This window comes from Neurospora hispaniola, assembly GCF_033458365.1.
Source record: "Neurospora hispaniola strain FGSC 10403 chromosome Unknown B0T23scaffold_3, whole genome shotgun sequence".
Taxonomy (NCBI): domain Eukaryota; kingdom Fungi; phylum Ascomycota; class Sordariomycetes; order Sordariales; family Sordariaceae; genus Neurospora; species Neurospora hispaniola.
In genome coordinates, this window is record NW_026944408.1 from 3,170,174 (window position 1) to 3,191,310 (window position 21,137).

Consider the following 21,137-nt stretch of genomic DNA (forward strand, 5'->3'; position numbering starts at 1 on the left):
TCTGGACCCTTATAAGATCAAGTTCTAGATAAGGCCTGACGGGATGCTTTGAATGTCCGGAAGCTGTCCAAACGAGGGGTTCTGGGTGTTACAGCATATCACGTTGATTTGTGTGACTTCCTGGACCAATCTCCGAGATCGACGACATGTTGTGGCACTTGGTCAAGCCACCATCGTGAGCGATGACCGGACGCAAGCCACTCATCCAGTGGTAGGGACCAAGGAATGGCTGGAATTTCTTTGGCGGAGTGTGGCAGGGCATGAAGTCTACGCAGGATGACATCCGACAGCGGGCATGTCTTGCTAGAGGCTTGCGCTGGGGGTTTCTGATCTGTTCTGCCTCATGGCCATCAAATTTCAATGGCATGCGAAAGTGGCTCATCACTGCTTTTGCATGGCGGTGATTGTGTATATGGGACTTGCATGCGATTTCTTCGGATGGCAGACACGGCCGTCAATGATCAAACCACTAATGAAGCAGGATGTCATGGCTTCAGCCTCTTGTGGTGGAAGACCAACGAACATGTCTCACCCGTTCGATATACCTTGAGGAGACATCCCGTCATGGTTATGGAATGATGTTAATGGGGTGCTATTGTAACGAAGGAAGCTCGGCGAGGAAGTTTGCGACGGTCGCAAAAGTAGGTACCTATCTTGGCAGTGCACTAACAACCCAGCAGTTGTAGCGACCTTGTTGACCGAACACTCGATTTCGCCACCTCCGTCATTCTTTGTCGTCCGGCACCCAGTTTGCGATTCCAACATTCTCCATCGATTGCGTCTGCAAATTTCACTACGTCTGGATGTATCCTCACGTCTCAAGAAATCACCTACGATTGTATTCAATTTTCGGATGCCGGTGTTCACTCGGATACGTTCATCGGTATGCCCACCTTTTCAACCACCTTCTACTGCACTGTCGATACGTTACGCTCTTCGAAACTGATGCGTGTTACAAACCCGCGGTTGTATTTCCAGGATCAGATTAAGATGTGTTGGGTTCAAGTGGCGAGGAGATCGCAAGGGGAGCGTAACTGCACCGGACAAGAGAGACTGAAAAGAGTTATATCGGCGTATGAGTGAAGGGGGAGTCGATCACCAACTTTTGCTACGATGGTTGCATTGCACGGGGTCGTCCAAAATCTACCGACTTAACGCGTCCTCTTTGACAATGTCGCCCGCGACATGGCTACACACGGCGCGAAGGATAGCTTGGAGGAATGCGCCGGTCTTATCGACGACGATCTAGCTCAGATGGATTTCTATCACGAAAAGAGCCACGATAAGGTAATACCGAAGTTGTTCCACCGGCATCTGGACGATTCGAAGTTCTGGCCAGAACGACGACTGATCTTCCCGTCCACGGCTTACCACCATTGGCAAAAAGGGAACTGTTATCGGCATGCCGTACTTGAGCAGTGGTTCAACACATGGTCGGCGCACATGGACGACGTGAAGAGGCGAAATAATGAACGACTAATGCGACGGCGGTAGCGGTCGACATTTCAACAAAGTTGATGAGCGCAGTCAATGCGGCAGGCATGGAGGATATGGAAGAGGCCATCATGCGATTGGGGCGCTGGAACAGGAGATGGTCACGGCGGTTCGAGTCGAGACGGGCGGGACACGGCTCGAAGATTCTTCTGGGGAAACGGCGAGATTTGATGGACGCCGACGACGATGACTGGACCTCCCTTTGACCCTCTTTGGACTCTCCTGCATGACGACCCCACGATATCGGACGCATTGGTGCCTTTGCGCATGGAAATCATGATGTTGGCGACATATCAACTTTATGAGCCGTTCAGTGTACACACAACGACGACGAAGAGCAAATCGGCGCTCTCTTGGTCAATGGCACCATGGTATTCGCGACCATTATATTGCCTCATTTGTCGCATCGCCATTGCGGTCAGGTAAGTGAAGCCCAACCAGCTTATCTCGTGAGACAAACAGTGGCAGACATTGGTAAACATTGAGCGCAGATAAGATCAAGATATGCCACTCAGATGTTGCGGTTTGAGGCTGTCGGGAAATTCCATGCCGAGGAGGGTGCCAGTGACGGCCGTCGTGGAGACTGTGGGGGGGATTAGCATCATGTTGATGCGGCTTTGAAAAATCCTCAAGAAAACTAAGGCGGTTGCATTACACGCTGGCAGTGCAGGAAGCGGCTCAATGCATGTCAGAGCGATAAGTCGTCGAATTGATATCGGACGACGTCGTCGCCGCGAGCAGTTCCGTCCATTTAGACGGCCGGACGACCAGACATCGACACAACCATCAACAGACAGACGGCCTCTTTGCAGCAGCAGACACGGCAGGCCGATAGTCAGCAATAACCATCAGACGATTGTGTGCCGCTGTCATTTCTGTTTGTCCATCCGGCCCTCGAGACTGGTTCATGTCGGAAGGGCATCTCTTTCTTCAGTGGTGCATGGCTGTCCATTCAGGTTGCCAAGATGGCTTGTGGAAGGAGTGCTGGAACAATATTGGCTAGAAGGGAAGCCTCTCATTCGGTTTCTTCGATATGCGGGCCAGCTATTGGGTGAGCACGCACTTGGTGAAACCAGTTGCGAAGAGGCTGCTCTTCTCCTCAGTTCCAAGCTTCTTGATGAGTTGTCAACGAGGCAGTCTTCCACTTTCTGCAGGCATCCCGAGCAGACCACCACCCAAGGCGGGGGTTAGATCTGGCTTTGAGCGTTGTCAGTGCAGCGCGATTACCATTGCAGCGGCGCATGCGTTGGATGCCGAAACTTTTGAAACATTTCCGCAATGTGCTCCATCATAGCATGCAGATTTTGATCAGATTCCGGATCGCGTTTCGCAGATTGATGGGAGAAGAGACAGCTTTCGAAGTTTCGAATCTATCAGATTTTTTTTTTTTTGTCGTTGGTCTGCTGAGTACCATGAGATTACTCGGCTCACGGTTGAAGATCGCAATTGTCCGGGATACTGATATTGGCAGGCCCGGCGTGTCTTTTGATCGGTATAGCCGGCCTCTCTGGATATTTGTTGTTCGTATTCCTGTTGCATCATCATCTCCCGGCAAACCACCCCCCATAATTTCATCAGCCTCAATTTCTTTTTTGTCTCATCACCCGGTTATCTTGTCACAGCCAAGGGCGTGTGTGATATCGAACTGGATGACGGGCGATGGTGGTGTTGTGGGAGGCATAATTCGCAATTCGCGCAAAACACACCCTGACACCCCGGAGTCAGACCCCTCCTTCCAGTGAAAACAAGTGGGCTGGGGGCTATCTGCACTGATGTGTTGGCAAGTTGGCAAGCCATGTGCTGCAGCCAATTCCAGCGATAGCAGCCAATGCCGTCTCAAAGACGACCCTGGTTGCAGGCTAACCATCGTCACCGGGCATGATAGGCCGGGGAGGCATGCTTGGCCCCGCTGGCAGACCCTCCATGTTTCTCTTCCATCGCTTGTCGCATCGCCGGAAAACAGGATAACAGGCCAGTCAGACGCCGGACCATGACCATCACGCCGGGTCTCGTCAGCCGCGGCCTATTGCACGTGCAGCCGAATGTGGTGCCAGCTCAGCTTTTTCCGCACTTTTGATTGTGACAGGTCTGCCGGGTGCAGAAGTGCAATTATTGCGGAGGAGGTGTGAGGTTGGGAAAAGAGGGGGAAGTGGGAAGGTGAAGTGAGAAACTGAAGTGAAGGACGAGGCTGTGGGAAAGTGCAGTGGTGACGGGAGAGTTCAGTTTGGTTGTTTGGAGTTGGGATTGGCGCAGCTCAATTTTGCGATTCAGTTTCTCGTGTTAGTGTCTCGGTGTCAGTGTTCTGGATCGATGCATTTCACAGGCAGGCATGGAAACGGACGGACGCAACAACGGGAGCAGCAGCGGCAGCAACAGCAACAGCAACAGCAACAGCCCAGCAGGCAGCTGAGTAGAGGCAGAGCGGGAAAAGTGGGGTATGCAATGTTCTGCACCTCACTGGTGTGGTCTTGGTGCAATGCCATGGATGCTCCCCTGCAATGCAAAGCCTCATGCGAATGAGTTGGACGACCACTCTGCTCGCAACCAGGGGGGGTGTGTGAGAGGGTGCAAAGGGACCGGGGTTGAGAGGACCAAGGGATCATTGCGATGAGGAAGGAGGCTGCACGGAATGAGCTTCGCTTTCTCACTGGTGGTCGCAGGAAAAGAAAGAGAAAAACCAGGAGCAACGAGGGGAAGGAGCGGCCGTTCTGCTCGACATTAAAACCAGACTTTTTCCCCCTCGCCTGCCCATCAGCTGCTCTTTCCTCGACCAAATTTCCTCACCGCACTTTCTTGGAAGCCCAACCCGTCTTGGATTTGTGCCCAACGACCCTCTCAGCCAACCACCAAGCGCCCGCTGCTCTACGCCCTCACTGGACTCACTCAGCCCTGGACCACACGCACACACACAACCAAGGACGGAACCACTCACACCAAATCCGGATCCACGGCAATCCTTCTCGACGCTTCTTCGGATCCCGCCTTCCTCAGCTTCTTATACAAGCTCTTGCCTCCCCCTCATCTCGTCATCTTGCGTCTCTTCCCTTTCTGTTCTGGTGTTTTACACTCCAAAAGAGAAAGCTACTAGAGATCAACAGATCTACGACCCACACAGGATCAAGGACTTCTTTCCCGCTCTGCCCTGGTGTTCCACGACAGCCCAAGGTTGAGTCTCGCGACACACTCCAGTTTCGAGCCCAAAGGACCTTTTCTCTCTTCACTCTCCATTCAAGCCACAAGGACTTTCAGCCCACAGGACTCTTCTCTCTACTCTCTGCTCTCTGCTCCGAGTGTTATTTACTCAGAGTTACTGCTGGAGAGCGTTGCCACCACAGGACAACTGGACACACAGCCCGAGGAATGACTGCCATTGTTGTGCCCCGGACTTCTGATAACACAATGTCTGGCTACAACACCCACGTTGAGCTGGACGAGGTTCACACCCCCTCGAGGTATTTTGCGCTGCTTTCTTATCTTCTACCTGGGAGGCCCATTGTGCTTTTTTTGCGTTTCTTTTGCGTTTTCATCCTGTTGTGTGTCAAGTCTTGTCTTTTTTCATTTGTTCTGGCGTTCTGTGTGTTTACCGTTGCGACAACAACTTCGCCACAGCAACGCCTCAGTCAGGCTGCGCTTGAGGTGTCTTCGGCCAAAGGAGACTTGACAAATATCCGTTCTGAGGACTACTGAATTGCCTATGGAAAGCCGTTTTCATGGATATGACCCAGAGGATCACAGGAAACACATCGGACGAGACACTGCCGGATTTCGTTTTCGCCATGGACTGAACCACCAAAGGACTCGACTCTTCACTGAGTCTGACGAACTGCTGCTTTCATGCACGCATGTTCTCCTGTTATATTATTTGCATGTCTCTTCGGAGCATCTTGTGGTGAGTATCGGACAACCAGACAAATCAAGCATCTCACATTTTATCGGACAAGAACATTCGCCATTGATCGCCGCTGGACCACTTCACCTTGCCGGACAAACATCTGTGGATTTTCCGTTCGGATTTTTGCTTTTTCTGTTCAAAGGATCAAGGAGACGCCAAACAACCGGTCACAGTCGAGGATTTCCAAAAGGACATCACCTTTACGCCAGGATTTCTTCATTTTTCTGCCTTTGCATGCAGCGTCCTCGTTTGTGTTCCTTACCCTTGCAGTTATTCGCAATGGGATTTGAGGTGCCAAAGAGATGTCGCATCAATCGCCTTCGGTCACTCGCCCAGCATCCAAAACTGGGACGCCATTTTCCTCTCATTACACTCGCCTGGATTTAACGAGAGGACCTTTGTGGATCATCCGTCGGCATGCCTGGATTTTTTATTCTCGACAATCAAGAGCCCCTGGATTCTCCGACAACACCTAAACACGTTCTCAGTTTCTGATGTTATTGTATCAGACAGGAGTCGTGTGACGGTACAGCCTTGGACTTTCACTCCTGGACACATTTCGACCCATGGTTTTGACGCCGGATTTGTTTCTTTTGTTGCCATTGCGGACCTGGTCAACCGACATGGACTGGATATGCCCAGATGTTTTCTGTTTTTCTTTCTTTGTTCAAAGTCCTCCATGAATCTGGATGGCGTAACAGCCAGAAACACACTGCTTTGGCAGCCCAGTTGGTCCGTAATCATGCTTACCCCCCTTTGACCCGCGACGCAAAAACTAACATGCAGCAATGTGCAGGAACAAAGTTGTGACATCTGGACGCCGGCTTTTCTTTGGTCTTTCATGTTTCTGCGACTTCAACAACCGGATTTGTTTTGATAGCATACTAACCCTTCCCCAGCGATTACAGCTTTGCTCAAACCAACATGCTTCCCTCCACTACTGGGATGTTTTCTTTCTGCCAAACAGGACCAGCGGACCTGAACGGTTCGTCTTGGGATGCGACAACGGAAGGTCCACAGAACTTTTCCGAATTCACTGTTGCCGGAGACTATTATACCACTGGAGATGCCGAGGACTGCTTTATTCCTTTCAGCCAGAACACACCAAGGCCGGATCAAACGGAAACCATGGAGGACTATCAAGCCAGGTGGAATGCTGCTGCTGCCGCGGTTGACAAGGTTCCAAAGGCGGAGCCTATGCGCCGCATGACTTCCCAGAGCTCTACCAGCAGCCACAAGCAAAGGATCACCAAGTCGACACCCCCGACCAAGAGGGTAGGAAGGTCGAGAGTTCCATCAGTTCATCTCACCTCGACCTCCTCGGCGTTGTCCAAGCTTGATGTCTCTGGAAATGGCTCCAGCTATCAGGATGCCTCATTGACACATGGCCGCATCATGGATGTACCCCAGTTCTCTACTCCGGATTTTGAATCATTCAATGGACACCCAGCATTCTACACCAGCATGATGGGCATGCCGGATGGTCTTCCTTTCTCCGCCGAGATGGGTGCTTCTGCTATGAGCCAGCATGTGAACCCCCAGATCTTCACTGCCGGTATGATTGGTAGCTCTCCTCAGTCTTGGGGCTCTCCTAGCCCTGTTGGCTCTTCGCGCATGTCTTCCCCTGGATTCTTCGAGGGGGATGTCTTCTCTGGTGTTCCTTCTGGCTCTTCTCCCGAGGAGAGCACAAGCTCTATCTCGCCCATTCTTGCCGGCCAATCGCCCAGGTATGTTGCTACCGAAGTTTTGCCTTCTTCCGGGACACTCTCTTACCCTTATGGAAACATCAGGATGAGCCGCAACGGTTCGCAGTTCGTTACCACTGAGGATATCCATGGAAATGTGATTCCTGCTATTGACGATGCCTTTTCTCTTCCTCCTTCTTTCGGCGCTCGCCGTATGAGCGGTGATGGTGAGTCTGCCAGGGATCACTATCTCTACAAGAACGCTCTTCCGCAAGCCGATGGTCTTTTCCACTGCCCATGGGAGGGTGAGACCAACTGCAACCACAAGCCCGAGAAGCTCAAGTGCAACTATGAGTAAGATAATTCTGTTCTTCCGCTTTTACTACGGGCCACTTGACTGACCATCATCCACCGTTACAGCAAGTTCGTTGACTCTCACCTCAAGCCCTACCGCTGCAAGGTTGAAGGATGCCAGAACGCCCGTTTCTCTTCTACTGCTTGCCTTCTTCGTCATGAGCGTGAGGCCCACGCCATGCACGGACATGGAGAGAAGCCCTATCTCTGCACTTATGAGGGATGTGAACGCTCACTTCCTGGACATGGCTTCCCCCGCCAATGGAACTTGAGGGACCACATGAGGCGTGTTCACAACGATAACGGCTCTGCTGCCCAGGCCGCTTCTTCTCCTCCCCCATCGGGAGCCAGTGCTTCTTCCCGGGGTCGCAAGAGAAAGAGCGAGGGTGATAAACAGGAAGCACAGGAAAAGACCAGCTCCCGCAAGTCAGCCAACAAGATTAGCAAGGCTGAGGCCCAGGCCGATGTTCACCGTGCTCAATGGAGCGAGCACCAGAAGGCTCTCCAGAGCATTTTTCAGGAATACCTTCAGCCCGAGGACCCCCAAAGCCTTCAGTACATCAAGGATGCTCAGGAGCACTTGGCCGCCATGGGCAAGCTTCATCAAGCCCTTTCTAACGGTGTTCAGCCCCGCAGCTGGAAGATGTGAACGTTCTGGTAAGTTCACAATCGGCATTTCAGAAATCACGGACCATTTACTAACTGAACGATTAGACACTATGTCAGAATGCAAAACCACAAACCAACTTTCTGGAATAGCCTCCTGGACTTTGTGTCTACGATCTCTTCAAGTGCTAGGTCACTTGAACCAGTCAACGTCAAACGAATGACGGCACTGGACCACTCCCCGCCACAAAGCTGTGACGGGCTAGCCACCTCGCCGCGCCGAGTTGAGGCCGGCCCATGAGCCATTGTTGTGCCCGGAGTGAGGAGATATGGACAAGGTCTGATGGGCTCCATGGACCTACTTGAGACTCCAGCGCATTGACGCCGGACCAGAGGTCATGGAGTAGACTGTCAGGGGCGCTGATGCGTCACCTTAGGGGTATCCGGCAAACGAAGTTGAAGAAATTGAGATCAGGGGACGAGGGAAAGATAAAAGTTTTTTGTTGACCGTGCCGAATGTACAAAGGAAAGGAAAAATGGGAACTGGGTGGCAAAAGCAATGGTTGGGACTCTTGGAAAGAAAAGTTTTCGAGTTTAAAAAGTTTAGGGGCTGGATATGAGATCAACAGTATCATATACTGAGGATGGCATGGGCGGATATACCGGTTTTGTTCTTTCTAGAGGCTTGTTTTTGTACAAGGGCACTTTTCTTCTTCTTGGGAATGGGGATGGGTTCTTGACGACTTACGACTCTTCTCATCTTGTTGGACAAATTTTTTTGGTCCCTTCTTCGATACCATGGCAGTTATTTGGGGATTTAGATAGAAGGTTCTATGAGCTCGCAGCTTGGGTTTGATTTGCGAATTGGCTATTTTTTTTTCCGGTTATCTCAGTTGGTGGCATTGGACATTTCGTTTAAGCGGGTTCATCGCGGAGTTATATAAAGGAAGCGAGCAGGTTACTTGTACTTCCTGGTTACGGTTTATGATGTTACGATGTCATGTTCATGTTATGACCTAGATGATTTGTATGAAACGGTGTAAATGGGTTTGATTTCTCTTCTCTGAAGCATAGAACATGGCGGCGGCTGAGTACATATCGTCGGTTCATATATGAAACTGCATGTCCAACACCATCTCTCACTTCGCTTCTTCCAGATTCTCAAACCCCGAGTTGCTTTCTCATCGTACCTTCCTCGCTGTTTTTCTTGTCTCATTCTTCAGCTCACAACGAGGAACCCAATCCTGAAATGGGGTCACTGATGAACGAGGAGCGCCAAGGTGAGAATGTCGGTAGTTTTGTTGATCGAGGATGTACAGTAGCTCACCTTGTTGCCATAGATATTCTCCCAGGCATCGGCGCCGCAGAAAGATGAGTTCATTGAGGGAGACGCAATGACAGGACCTATTATGGTGCGTTGTCACGTCCAATTACAGTGTATCTTAGTAGTGATCGTCAACTTTGGATTGAAGGAGCATTAAGTGATGAGATTATCACTGGGCAGGAAGAATTTCAGCATTCCTCGCATTTGCAATGTCAAATTTCCACTTAAGAAAAGACCCGCTTACCCACATACGGGACTGTTTTCCTTTCTTTCACGTTTCCAGGTCTACTTTTTGCGGATTCTATAATGTGTGGTTTGTGGAGTGCGCTTTGGAACATCATCAGCTACTTGAAGTTCTCCAAGTGCTCTACGCCACCAACATACTACTTCTTGGGACGCTACTAGGAAACCAAATGCCGAGATATTTTCAGGTCGTCTATTGGACAATCGGCATTCGTGGCTTGGTATAGACATCTCCCTCTGCGAGTATAAAAGTGCCGATGGCCACTATGTAAATCGTCGCGCATTTGTCTTGGAATTTTTTGTTGATTCGGTGTTTTGCTCAAAAGGTCGGTGCATCAAGAACTTGTGGCTTTTATTTGCGTCGCCTCACGCCTCTGAGAACTCTTTTTTACACATGGATATCGCCTAGTCGCTTGACGACATCTTCGTGGAGCACCATCGAGAGTCGGGCGGCGACTGCGTCGTTGGTTTCCTCATCGCCTTCTGATAGACCCAGCTCCTGGCCACCAGCAATGCACTTGCGAGCAGCATGCTCATATATCTCTCCCATGGTAGCCCCAAGCTCGGCAATGCTATCCTCAGCAAGCAGGTTATCACGCACCTTTAGTGCAATCGAGGGCCTTACTCTGGCCTCGTTGATATTGATGTCGAGGACCGTGTCGATGGTTGCCCAGTGAGCTATTTCGACAAGAACAACCCCCAAGCTGTAGATGTCAAAGCTTCTTTTGAACCGTTCGCGGTCTTCTGGATCTGTCGACTGGGCAAGAGGGTGGCGATACAGGTTGTGTTCGGCGTCATCGGGGATATCCGTCTCCTCGTCAGCACGAGCGGGCCTCGAAAAGTCAAAACCAGAGAGAAATGGTTTGGAATAGTCGACATGACCGCTGCTGGTTCGGAAGAAGATGATATTTTGGCTGCGAAGCCCTTTGTGCAGCCAGTTCACCGCATGAAGGTAAAAAAGACAGTTGCTGATGGCATGGGCAAGCCTGATTCGATCCGTAACGCGAGGCTTGCGGCTTGTCTCCAGCAGATCATGAAGCGATACTGGTGGCAGAGACGTATGTAGGTCGTCTTCTTGTGGCCTCTCAAACACCAGACCCAATCGCATGTTGCGGATATCATCGTCATCTTCCGCGCCGTTGATGCCAGCCGCTTTGTCAAAGAAGCCGAGACAGTGGGGGGTTCGGAACTCTTCTGGCTTGGGTGTGTGGTTCAGAAGCGCCGCCAGCTTCCTGACTCGTTCGAAAATGACTTCCTTGGGTGGTGAGAGATCATCTGGTCGTTGACGATCATAATCCTTCCACTCTATCCAGACCTTCTTCTGAGCACCGCCTGGCAGTTGGAGAGTCGCTTCACATCTTGGCAAGTCCGAGTCTTCGTTATCGGAATCGAGCCGTATCATGGAGCGGTCGAGGAAGAGGTCTTTTTGTGTGTTTGGCTTGCCTAGTTCAAGGAACATGGCCGTCGCTTCATCCCAGGGAGTGGGGGTGGATTTCTTTTCAGGCTCGATAGACTCGTTGAAGGCCTTGAACTTGGCTAGCTGGGAAAGCAGCTGCAGCCCCTGAGCATTGGCTCGCCTTTGCTCTGCCGACATTTGCGAGATGGGAGTCGTAGGAGAGTTGGCTTCGAGTTTGACGTTTAGTGCCATGACGAGCCTTGAGAGATCTGCGATCTTATGATGCAGCTGAAGGACCCCTCTGTTGGTGTCCTGGACGGTATGATGGATCTCGACTTGCATGCGAGCGTCGAGAATATTGGTCATGTTGTCGTTCAAGGCGGAAAAGCGCGAGAGCAACAGCTCAAAGGCTACTTTGTCGAAGGATACCCACTTTAGCCTCGTTGTCACCTCTTTGGAAGTGTCACGGAGACTTGCCATGGCTTTTTTGATGAAGTTTCTCCTTCGTTCAGGCAAGGGAAAGTTTGCCTCGGCGGCATCGCGTTCAGGGTTCAACAGAACATTGTCGGGATCAGAAGCAACCTGGAGACACTTGTTCTTCTTTTGGTGTTCTTTGAACTCCTTGAACAGGCACTCGACCTGGACCAGCAGGTCAAGGACAGTTTGCCGATGGAGGATGAAGGTGTTGGACTCGAGGATCCTTTTCTGGTTGTTGCCGTCAAGGTCAACCAAGCCCGATGTTTCACTCCATGCAAAGAGTCTCTGCTGCTCCATCCGTAGCCGCAGGTTGAGGTACTTGCAGTCCTCTGGCATGTTCAAGGCCGTGATGAGCAGCTGGATGCCTTGAACACATCCGGTATACACCTGCAATCCTATTGAGGCGACGCTGATGGCCAGCCCTGCGGCTGTGACTGGATCCATCTTGCCAGAGTGAAGACTTGGCTATTCTTGTTCTCTCTTGGTTGGACGGGCTGAAGTATTGTCGGAGCCCAAGAGAGGATAATCTCAATGGGCGGGATGTTGCGAGTATTGATAAAAATGCACCCTGAGATATGTGTTAATGGCCGCTTTTCCACACCTTTACCCCGGTAAATGGCCAAACTCGAGGGCAGTTGAATGAACACCGAGATGACCACGAATCGAAAACCATCAAGATGCTAGATCTGAAAAGAAGCGGTTCGGGATTCACCAGCCCCTCAGCCCCTAGGCAAGCCGCAGCACCACCAAGACATGATGTGATGTTCCACTAGCGAATGACACCCCCCACTATAGTCAAGCCATCGCCAACTGTCTCCAATCACAAGCATCCATGGGCTTCAACCCACTGTTTCAAGATGCGCGATGGCGAAGCATTACGCTAGGGATATGCCGTATGGCGAAGCACGAAGACAAAGGTTGCAAACGTGCTAGGTAGGACTGCAAAGAATGATGGAAATCATTTGGCTCGGACAGCCTGGCTATAAGCCGCATTCCAGTCATCGAAATGGCGATGATGATGAAGACGGAAGCGCCGAGTCTCGAGTTACCATAGCTAAAGTGTCAGAACTTAGCACAAGTTCCTTGTTGAGACCCGTCAAAAGCGAATAAACAGTATCCATGATGCTGTGTGCTTGTCGCCTCCGAGATTGTGAGTCGATGGTTAAAAGCTGTGAGCACACACATCTCCTCAAGAAGTTGAAGAGGATCATGTCCAGTTTGGGAAATCCAACTCTATTGCCCGAGCCCTAAAAAGCGAAGCTAAGCTAAGGCTTGTAGAGGCCCGTGCACAGCTGTTCTTTTGTTTGTGAAGAGAGGGTCAAAAGCAGGCAGGCAGGCAGGGAAAGAACATCCATCTATCAACCCGCAGCGGGCAAAGCCTTCCCGTACCTTCCGTCGGGTGTCAAATGGGTGAAGGCCGAATGTTTGAGGAAATTCAAGTGGCAGGTGCAATTCTAAGTATGCGAACATGCCCTAACAATTAGACTAGGTGCCTTCAGTTCACACCCCCATTCTTGGTGGAAGTAAATGAAATCTTGTTCTCTCCATCCATCGCTTAAACAACTCCACATACCCCACGACATCGTCAACTCATTATGTACAGCATCATCGCCACAAAGTTTGTCCCACACCATCGGGACCAGATTACCGAAATGACAAACAGGGACCGTTCAATGGGTACAGTACCCCACCGCTTCTTTGCTTCGAGATATTTCAGCTACAGTTCGACAAACTGCATTTCCCTCCTCGCGTCGATCTGGGACCAAAACCGGTTGACCTCTTACGGTAGCTTGTTTCATCCATCACATCACCTACCCTTTTCCAGGAACGTATCATGATGTATATTGCTGAAAGTTGTGATGATGATGGCACACCCACGGCGGGGTCTCCAGCTGGAGGGTCACTGTCCTGAGGTCCTCGCGTCCCTTGAACCCGACCCCACCAAGAGGTACCGCCCATCCCACTTTCTACTAAAGGTATCGAGAGAATTTGAGAATGGGATTTGCATTTTCCATCCTTCCCAAGACATAACCAAGTAGTCTTCTCAAGGATCACCAGCCGAGGTACGTATACCTACAAGTACTTTCCGCCGTCTACTTCCCTCTTTTCCGACCTCGAGAGAGTCGGGTATCGGAATAGTTACACTAACAGCTGGATTCAGAAGTAGTGGCTGGCATTCCAGGGCTCCCCGCCACCACTTCTGGCCGCTGAGCTGTCATAAAAACCACCTCATACATGGCCTTTTTCAGGCGCGTTACCCGACGTTTATATTCCAGCTTTTCATGGAGGAACATACGCACAATCACTCCGAGTTATACGACATCGTAATCGCAGAAGGTGGTGGCAGTTGGGATATTCCCTCCTCAACCACCCAAGACCTCGGAACCAACCACACGTAGGTTCGGCCCTTCCCGCCACCGTTTGGTCAGAGTCCGGTCACGGTCCGACGGCCGGGTCCGTGGGTCCACAAGTCTATTACGCGTTTTTCTGTTCCACGGAGTGTGGGAGCACGGAAGCACCGGCGCAGCAGGCGGGTCATCGTCCGACTCCCCTATGTAGTGTACTGTACACGTGTAGCCCACTGCGGCGCCGCACACCGGTACCCAAAGGCATGGCGGTCCAAAGGCTGGCAGACGCATCCTTCGGCCATTTTGCAACGTGGGCAGTCCCATGGGACCCCTTGAACTGCAACCTCATGCAACGATGCAGGTCATAGCCACCACGAGACGCCTGATTCTGGTAATCATGAATTCTTTTCAAATCCTTGTCGCTTGGCCTTCTTCTGTCGCTCATCTTTGCAAAACACTGGGCATCGCCGACGATGAAGCGCTCAACGTGCTTGTCCAGCGTGCCAGGCGTGCCCGTTGCCGGACTGTCCACCCTATCCGTAACACCCTTTCGAGGACCCCCAAATCATCACCGGCCAAGACCGAGCCCGCTGAGGGTCTGGCTGTTGTTCATCTGCCAGTGTTGTAGCAGCCATTGTTTGACCTGCAAGGGCGGGTCTGCTCCGCCAATTGCGTGTGCCCAGTTGTTGTTGTTTCGGTTGGTAGGCTTGAACCCCCATCTTCGTCAACCCTCTGAGCCTACTTTTGGCCTTTTGTCTTCGGCGCGGGGATACCGTTGTCCGAAAAAAGAAAGAAAACAACAAGAAAATAGTCAACGAGGCGTATGCACCGTTGACTGTTCCGCTTTACACATTGGTGCCCAGGACCCGATGCACGCCTCTTTCTCAACGTTGCGAGCCGTTATCAGGCGCCATAGGGAAACTCGCTCAGTCAAACTCCGGACTAGTTCCCACTAGTTGTCGTTGGCCAACAAGCCGTCGAATTCACCGGCCTGGCTCCTGGCGAGGCCGTGATTCGAAGGTTGAAGAATATCGGACTTGGCATTTGACGGTCTTGACTCGGCGATGGGTTGAAAGGGGGTTGACGCATGCATGCACATGCCGATTGCTTTCTTTTTCCTCTCTGAACGTATCTGAAATGGCTTCAACGGTCAATTGTCCAAAGAAACATAAACAGGGCATGAGGCCAGGCCTGTCCGGCTTCTTTGTCTCATTTCTATCTTCAAGCCCCCTGCCCGCAAATCCCAGGGTCCTCCCAGAAAAACAACGCAACCCCTCAGTCTCAACTCCGAGCTGGTACCACAATCCACGGACCGTATTATCTCGCCGAAAATACGATATCCGTTCTCCGAGACAATTTTCCAAGCAGCGAGCAAGGTAAGAACCAACTGGAATTCCTAGCAAAAGAACCCTATGTCTGTGTATTCGAATAGATAGTTCCATGGTAGGTCGTGGCCGGCGGACGAAGTCTGTGGCGGGATTTTCCTGGGGGCGATGAAGCAGTTACCCCACAAGATGGAGCTACCCGAACAGACAGAGTTTAGGGTTCCGCCGCGCAGGGACAAGCTGAGACAGGGCAGAGCACGCCAACCAAGGTCAAGACGCGAATACAAGCCTCTCGGGAGATACCCATAGTCCCATACGCACCCACGTTGTCGGAACCGCCGAGGAATCCTCGTAGGCCTAGCTAAATGCTAACAAGCCGACTTCATCCAGGCGCGACCACTCGAGAAGACGTTCTTCAGATCCAGCACATCTTCGCTAAGTTTCTGTGCTCGGGACGTGCTCGAGGAGACCACGCCACGCCATATCAATTATCCAATTTCCCGGGCCAAGTTATATTGCAGCTTTAGTGGGCGCCGGATGGTCCTATCAGGCCAAGACAAGCCGAACCAGCGTCTATAGCCAAGCTAGCAGCCGGTACATCGTACTCGGTTTCGATACAAACATCACCACCCGACCCGAGCTAAAACACGTCCATCGTTCGATTTCTCCGCTCGTCACATCGGCTTCCATCCCATCGCATCGACTCGTCCTTTGACTAGCACGAGACACACCAGCAAGCACAACCCCCCAACGTCGCCGATTTCACTCTGAAATTTAGCCAGACGGATTGCCGACAATGGAGCCCTTCTCGCCCGAAGCCCCACACTGCAACGGCACCTCCAGTAGCAGCTCGCCCGCAGTGTCTAGCAACAGCCCGGGGACGGCGACCTCGGGCACTGTCCGGAACGGGTCGGTGGCTACGACGACATCACAGCCATCAGTACCTCCTCCTTCCGTTCCAGCGGCGTGTCTCCCTTGTGTGAGTTTGTTATTCCAGATCACAACACTGTTTCCTTGAAAAAATAAAAAAAATAAAATAAAACAAAAAAAATTTGGTGGCCCGTGGGCTAACAAAACCTCGGCCATATATAGCGAACCAAACATCTCAGATGCGATGGAAATCACCCGTGTGGCCGTTGCACCGCGACCGGCATCGTCGCCGACTGTGCCTATATTGCTTCGCGCCGTGGGTACAAAGGCCCTCGTAGAAACCCCAATAACCCTACTCCCGGTGCCAATCCCAATAAGCGACATGCGTCCTCATCGCCCCCTTACGCGGGAACTACTCCTGACAGCTGCCCCATGATGTTGGGGCATGCGCCTGTTACCATGGCCACACCCTCGGTTCATGCCTTCAACCCTTCCGTCGTTTTGCCGGACCAGTCGCAGCTCTCCTTCCCGTCAACCCCCTCCGTTGCGAGCATCCCCGTCTACAGGAACAACTATATGATGGACGGCACCGCTATGACATTGGCGACACAGGCCGCTCCGCCCATCCAGCCTCCAGCAGCAAGTTTGCCAGAGCGTTGTTTCGAGGCTTTCTACCACTATTTCCACGCCGGTCATCCGTTCGTCTTGCCCAAGAGGAACTTGGTTGAATTGCTCAAGAGCAACTCAGAGCCAAACCTTCCAGTATTGATGGCCGCCATGAGATATATTGGTTCACTTTACGTTGATGCAGGCCCTGCCAAGGCCAGATTTCTGGATGAAGCCATTCAGCTGTGTTACGCCCCGGGTGTGCGCAAGGACGGATTCTTGATCCAGGCGCTCCTGCTTATCATCATTGGGTTGGACGGCAGTTGCGAGCAAGAAAGAGCTCGGGAACTCCTTGCTATTTGTGAAAGATATGCCATCGAAATTGACCTTAACAAGCGGGAATTTGCTGTCATGCATGGCCGAGGCGATCCGATCATGGAGGAAAGTTGGCGGCGAACCTGGTGGGATCTCTATGTCTGCGATGGCATGATTGCTGGTGTTCACCGGGTGACCAACTTTCTGTTGTTTGATATCATGACCGATGTTGGCCTTCCCTGCGAGGAGGAGGAGTACCACAAAGGGGTATGTGTTTTCCCAACAGCAATGAGATACCGATATTTGAATGTTGACTAACCTGGAATTGTTTTCAGTGCATCCCTTCACCGATGAGTCTTGAGGACTTTGACGATAAGGAGTTCCAGGACGAAGACCGAGAGTTCTCATCATTTGCGTATCGTGTTGCCGCAGCCAGAAATCTGGGCAGGATGATGCGGATGCCGAACGTCATGTTCCCGGATGCGGCAGAGGTGGACAAGATGGAGGCACATCTGTCCAATTGGAGAATGCATCTTCCGGATAACAAGAGGGATGATCTCGATAAGAATTGCCAGCTTGATGAGATGATGTTCCAAGCGCACTTTATCACCCATGCGTAAGTCATCACTGCACCAATCCCAACAAAGCCATGTTCAGGAAAATGTGTACTGATGCCCTTCACAACCCATAGGTGCACCATTATGCTCCACCAGCCTCTTTCCCAGCTTGACTCTTCGCCAGTCCAAGCCGTCAACTCTTGCGCGCCTCACAGGCCCGTCCACTCAGGCGATCAATACAACGCCCATACTAAGCACACTGTCACGGCGGCCTGCGAGATCAGCAAGATGATCACGCAAGCTGTTCCCGTGACCAGCCATACGCACTTCTTCACGTGCGTCGTAACCCTCTCTTCCATCGTCCACCTGTCCAAATGGGCCCTCTACATGATAGAAGATGAGGCCGACCTCCGCCAGCAAATCCGGCTGAACATTGGCGCCCTCAACAAGCTCAGTAAGGTCTGGAAGGCGGCCAATACGGCTTGGGGCCAGGTCAAGGGCGTGGCGCAGGAGATCTACCGCCAAAAGAAGGTGCAGCAGATCACCCCGGCTTTCTGGGTCGGCTATACCCAGGAACAGATGATGACATCGATTCAGGCGGACGAGAGCATCATAAGCGAGTTCGACCAGGGGCTGATTGCTCAAGTTGGCATTGCTCAAGTTGGCGTCACCCAAGCTCAGTGAGCTAATGGCGTCAATAAGGTGATGCGTCTTGGCTTGGTTTGGGATGAGGGGTTCAAAGAGAAATCGCAAGTGGATGGTATAAAATAATCTTGGTAGTTGCAAAGCGGGTAGAAAGGCAGGAGGGTCTTGTACTTAAATAGTCAGCTCTGGGCTTTGGATTTTCAAAACGACGACAAGGCCAACAGGGGCGTGTCTGGGCGCGCGCCTTCAAGAGTGCAGTACCTTGCGAGCAAGTAAGGTAGTTACAGTACGCTTGGGCTCGCTTGGTTGCTTGGACATAGTTTTGGGTTACATAAAATATCCTAGTAAATATCACGATTGGTTATCGGTCTCTCGAACGGGGGGGTTCGGCGTTCGCTTTTCGGTGGGGATACTACCAAATCCCCGGATAACTAACCGTTCGCCGATAGTTCGCCGATAGTTTTGCCACATGGGCTCCTCGCCGAACTGAGAGGGTCAGAGTCCGGACTCTACCATTGGATATTCGGCTTATTATTGCGGGCATGTGTATCCCCGCGTGCTCCGATGTCAGGGGATGCTACGGGGTCAATCCCAAGGTGCTGGACCGATCATAAGGCTGGAACCTGGGAAGTCGGCAACAACGCGGAAGACTTCTCCGGGTTGCATTGTGTTGTCGAGTTGTTGAAGATCAGAGAGTCGTTGGGTAACATCGCGAACAAATTCACCGAAGACAAATCAAGATTGCGACGCACTTGGCTCCCTCAAGTCTGTCTTGGGCTTCAATATCTATCAGGATGGAGAAGATATACGTTGCACGGTCTCTTCGCCGAGAGCTATACGGCGACCGAGTCAGGATGGTCACAGCGACAACGGGCATCTTGTGCGTTGGTGAAGACGAAGTCACGTCGGGTACCTACTGTTAGCATCGCCACTTGCCAGTCGCTAAAGCCTCGCGATCCTTCGTTCGTTCGGTTACTAGTGTAGCGTGAACTCGCAAGACATAGCCGTCTTCCGGCAGTGTACCGAGCATCTACACTAGAGGGCCGAAGCCCTAGCGAGTCCAACCTCAGAGGCTAAAACTACCTTGATACCTGAAAAGCCGGCATCTCTTCGCCGAATCTCGAGTCCGCCCGGGGATAATGCTCGGCGACGTCAACATAACTGAGTTACATTTGATTTCAAGGCGACCGTGAGATGACAGGCAACGGAATGATGACCGCCTCCCAGCGATCATGCTGATGAGTGGCATTTTCACTTCACTTCACCATACCCTTCCGTCTGTACTTTCGCGGAATTACCCTTGTGTATACGGCGCAACAGACTCGACGAGATGATGACAACCCACATGGGACATATGGTTGTCAGCCGCCCGCCTTCGCCGTTCGGGATCCGGTTGCTGCAATCTGGAAAGGTGGGAGGGTTTGTGATACCCACCTAGGGTCGTCTCGGGATTAAAAGGTTGAAACAGGCATGTTTCGCCGAAGAGACAATGTGGTGGTGGTGTGGACGAAGAACTACCAGTAGTGCCTTGTTCTGTCTTGGGTGATATCGATCGTTGGATGTCGGCAATGCTCGTCATGATTATCGAGAGCCTCATGAACCCAATCTTTCCTCCATTCATATCTTGAACCCCGCCTGTACACAACACCGAGACCCCGAACCATTCTCTTAAAACGTATGTGGAATAAGACTTAATCGGCAACATCCATCAAAATCGACGTGACCCCAATCTGCCACGCTACACGCAGACCTACCTACGCCTTGCAAGGGCATCATCTCAGCGTAGCGTTGAACCCCGAGTGCAACACCATCTCGCCATCCAGTCGCCGTCAACATCAGCGGCACAACAGTGATCGGCTCAGTATGCTCAGCCGCCAACGCAACTTTGTACTGAATTATAAGCGAATCATTACCTCGTAACATTCGGAGAGACTTCAGAGATGCTGAACATGTCTTACGTACCTACCTTATCATTGAGAGCGTCAAGTCAGCTTCAAGGAAACTCTTGCTTTGTGGTAGGGATGCTATGACTGGATGGATGGAAATCACGTTGAATGGAATACCAAGCCAGATACAGCCAGTTTCTGTCCTTTTTGCGGAGTTTATTTGCTGTCTTTGGAGTTTTACGACCTAGCTTGATGATGAGCATGAAGCCTTGAACCATAACGCTGGCCCAACACCAGGAAATTTTGATTTAGCGCCAGGTAGCATTGTTGACAGCTAACTTCGTAAGGCTTCAGGCTGCGATACAGAAAGGAATGTAACCTGAGGTGATTGTGCACCTGCTGGACTTGAATTGCCGTTCTGGTGAAAGGTAGGGAGAGAGCTTGAGGGTTTGTGTCGCTTGGCTCCCGACTCCCAATTCCTAGGGGAGGGTTGAATTTCGGCCTACGTACAACACGATCTTCATCAGACAAGACAAGCTGACACAAGACAAGAGGGAAGGGGGAAGAAGAAAGAAAGAAGAGTACTTGGTCGATCGGATGACGAGAACACTAATCTAGTGTAGTTTCTGGGGGCAAGAGAAGCACTTAATCAAACAAACACGGGCAACCCGCCTGAACAATTGTTACAGATCACAGTGTCGGGGATCTGGATTTAATGTATGAACGTATCAGTTCAACATCTCTCTTTTTCGATCATCAACCATACAACTGGTAACTGATCAGCCCATCTTGCTACATCCAAGCTCGACGACGCAAAAAGCAATGCCACAGTATTATAGATACTCCGGGGCTCGGCCTGATGATACGTGATTGGATCGGATTTAGTCCGACTCGCAAGTCAACGGGTCATGCTTTTCCACTTTTGCAGATGGAGTACACAATCTGCCTGGATATCAATCAACACAGTTGGACGCCGATCTTTAGGGTCTTGATTGTACGGTCTACCTGTTCAAGCCTCAATGTTTGTTCAGAAAGGCTTCATGTAGATGCGGAATTGATCATACGATGGCGCTTGCATATCGATGAAAGACAAGAAAGAGACAAGTTATCGAAA

General features: G+C 51.4%; 3 protein-coding genes across 3 annotated transcripts; 2 read left to right on the plus strand and 1 right to left on the minus strand.

Moving 5' to 3' along the window:
• Window positions 1-6,310: 6,310 nt before the first annotated feature.
• Window positions 6,311-8,074, plus strand: B0T23DRAFT_314778 (uncharacterized protein; the record flags this gene model as incomplete). The annotated part of the gene is made up of 3 exons (XM_062834827.1): window positions 6,311-7,113; window positions 7,177-7,425; window positions 7,492-8,074. 3 exons carry the CDS (start codon window positions 6,311-6,313, stop codon window positions 8,072-8,074), a joined length of 1,635 nt encoding a protein of 544 aa, XP_062694321.1.
• A 1,456-nt stretch (window positions 8,075-9,530) lies between these two features.
• Window positions 9,531-12,149, minus strand: B0T23DRAFT_377714 (prion-inhibition and propagation-domain-containing protein). Its single transcript, XM_062837043.1, has one exon. It carries the CDS (start codon window positions 11,913-11,915, stop codon window positions 9,987-9,989), a length of 1,929 nt encoding a protein of 642 aa, XP_062694322.1. The 5' UTR covers window positions 11,916-12,149; the 3' UTR covers window positions 9,531-9,986.
• A 3,452-nt stretch (window positions 12,150-15,601) lies between these two features.
• Window positions 15,602-18,520, plus strand: B0T23DRAFT_120606 (uncharacterized protein). Its single transcript, XM_062832031.1, has 4 exons — window positions 15,602-16,123; window positions 16,237-17,202; window positions 17,271-17,551; window positions 17,627-18,520. Exons 1-4 carry the CDS (start codon window positions 15,941-15,943, stop codon window positions 18,174-18,176), a joined length of 1,980 nt encoding a protein of 659 aa, XP_062694323.1. The 5' UTR covers window positions 15,602-15,940; the 3' UTR covers window positions 18,177-18,520.
• The last annotated feature ends 2,617 nt before the right edge of the window (window positions 18,521-21,137 follow it).

Coding starts and splice junctions, on each gene's coding strand:
- B0T23DRAFT_377714 (XM_062837043.1), bottom strand. CDS start 11,915: ATGGATCCAGTCACAGCCGCAGGGCTGGCCATCAGCGTCGCCTCAATA.
- B0T23DRAFT_120606 (XM_062832031.1), top strand. CDS start 15,941: ATGGAGCCCTTCTCGCCCGAAGCCCCACACTGCAACGGCACCTCCAGT. Junction 17,203..17,270: donor AGGAGGAGTACCACAAAGGG/GTATGTGTTTTC, acceptor AATTGTTTTCAG/TGCATCCCTTCACCGATGAG. Junction 17,552..17,626: donor GCGCACTTTATCACCCATGC/GTAAGTCATCAC, acceptor CACAACCCATAG/GTGCACCATTATGCTCCACC.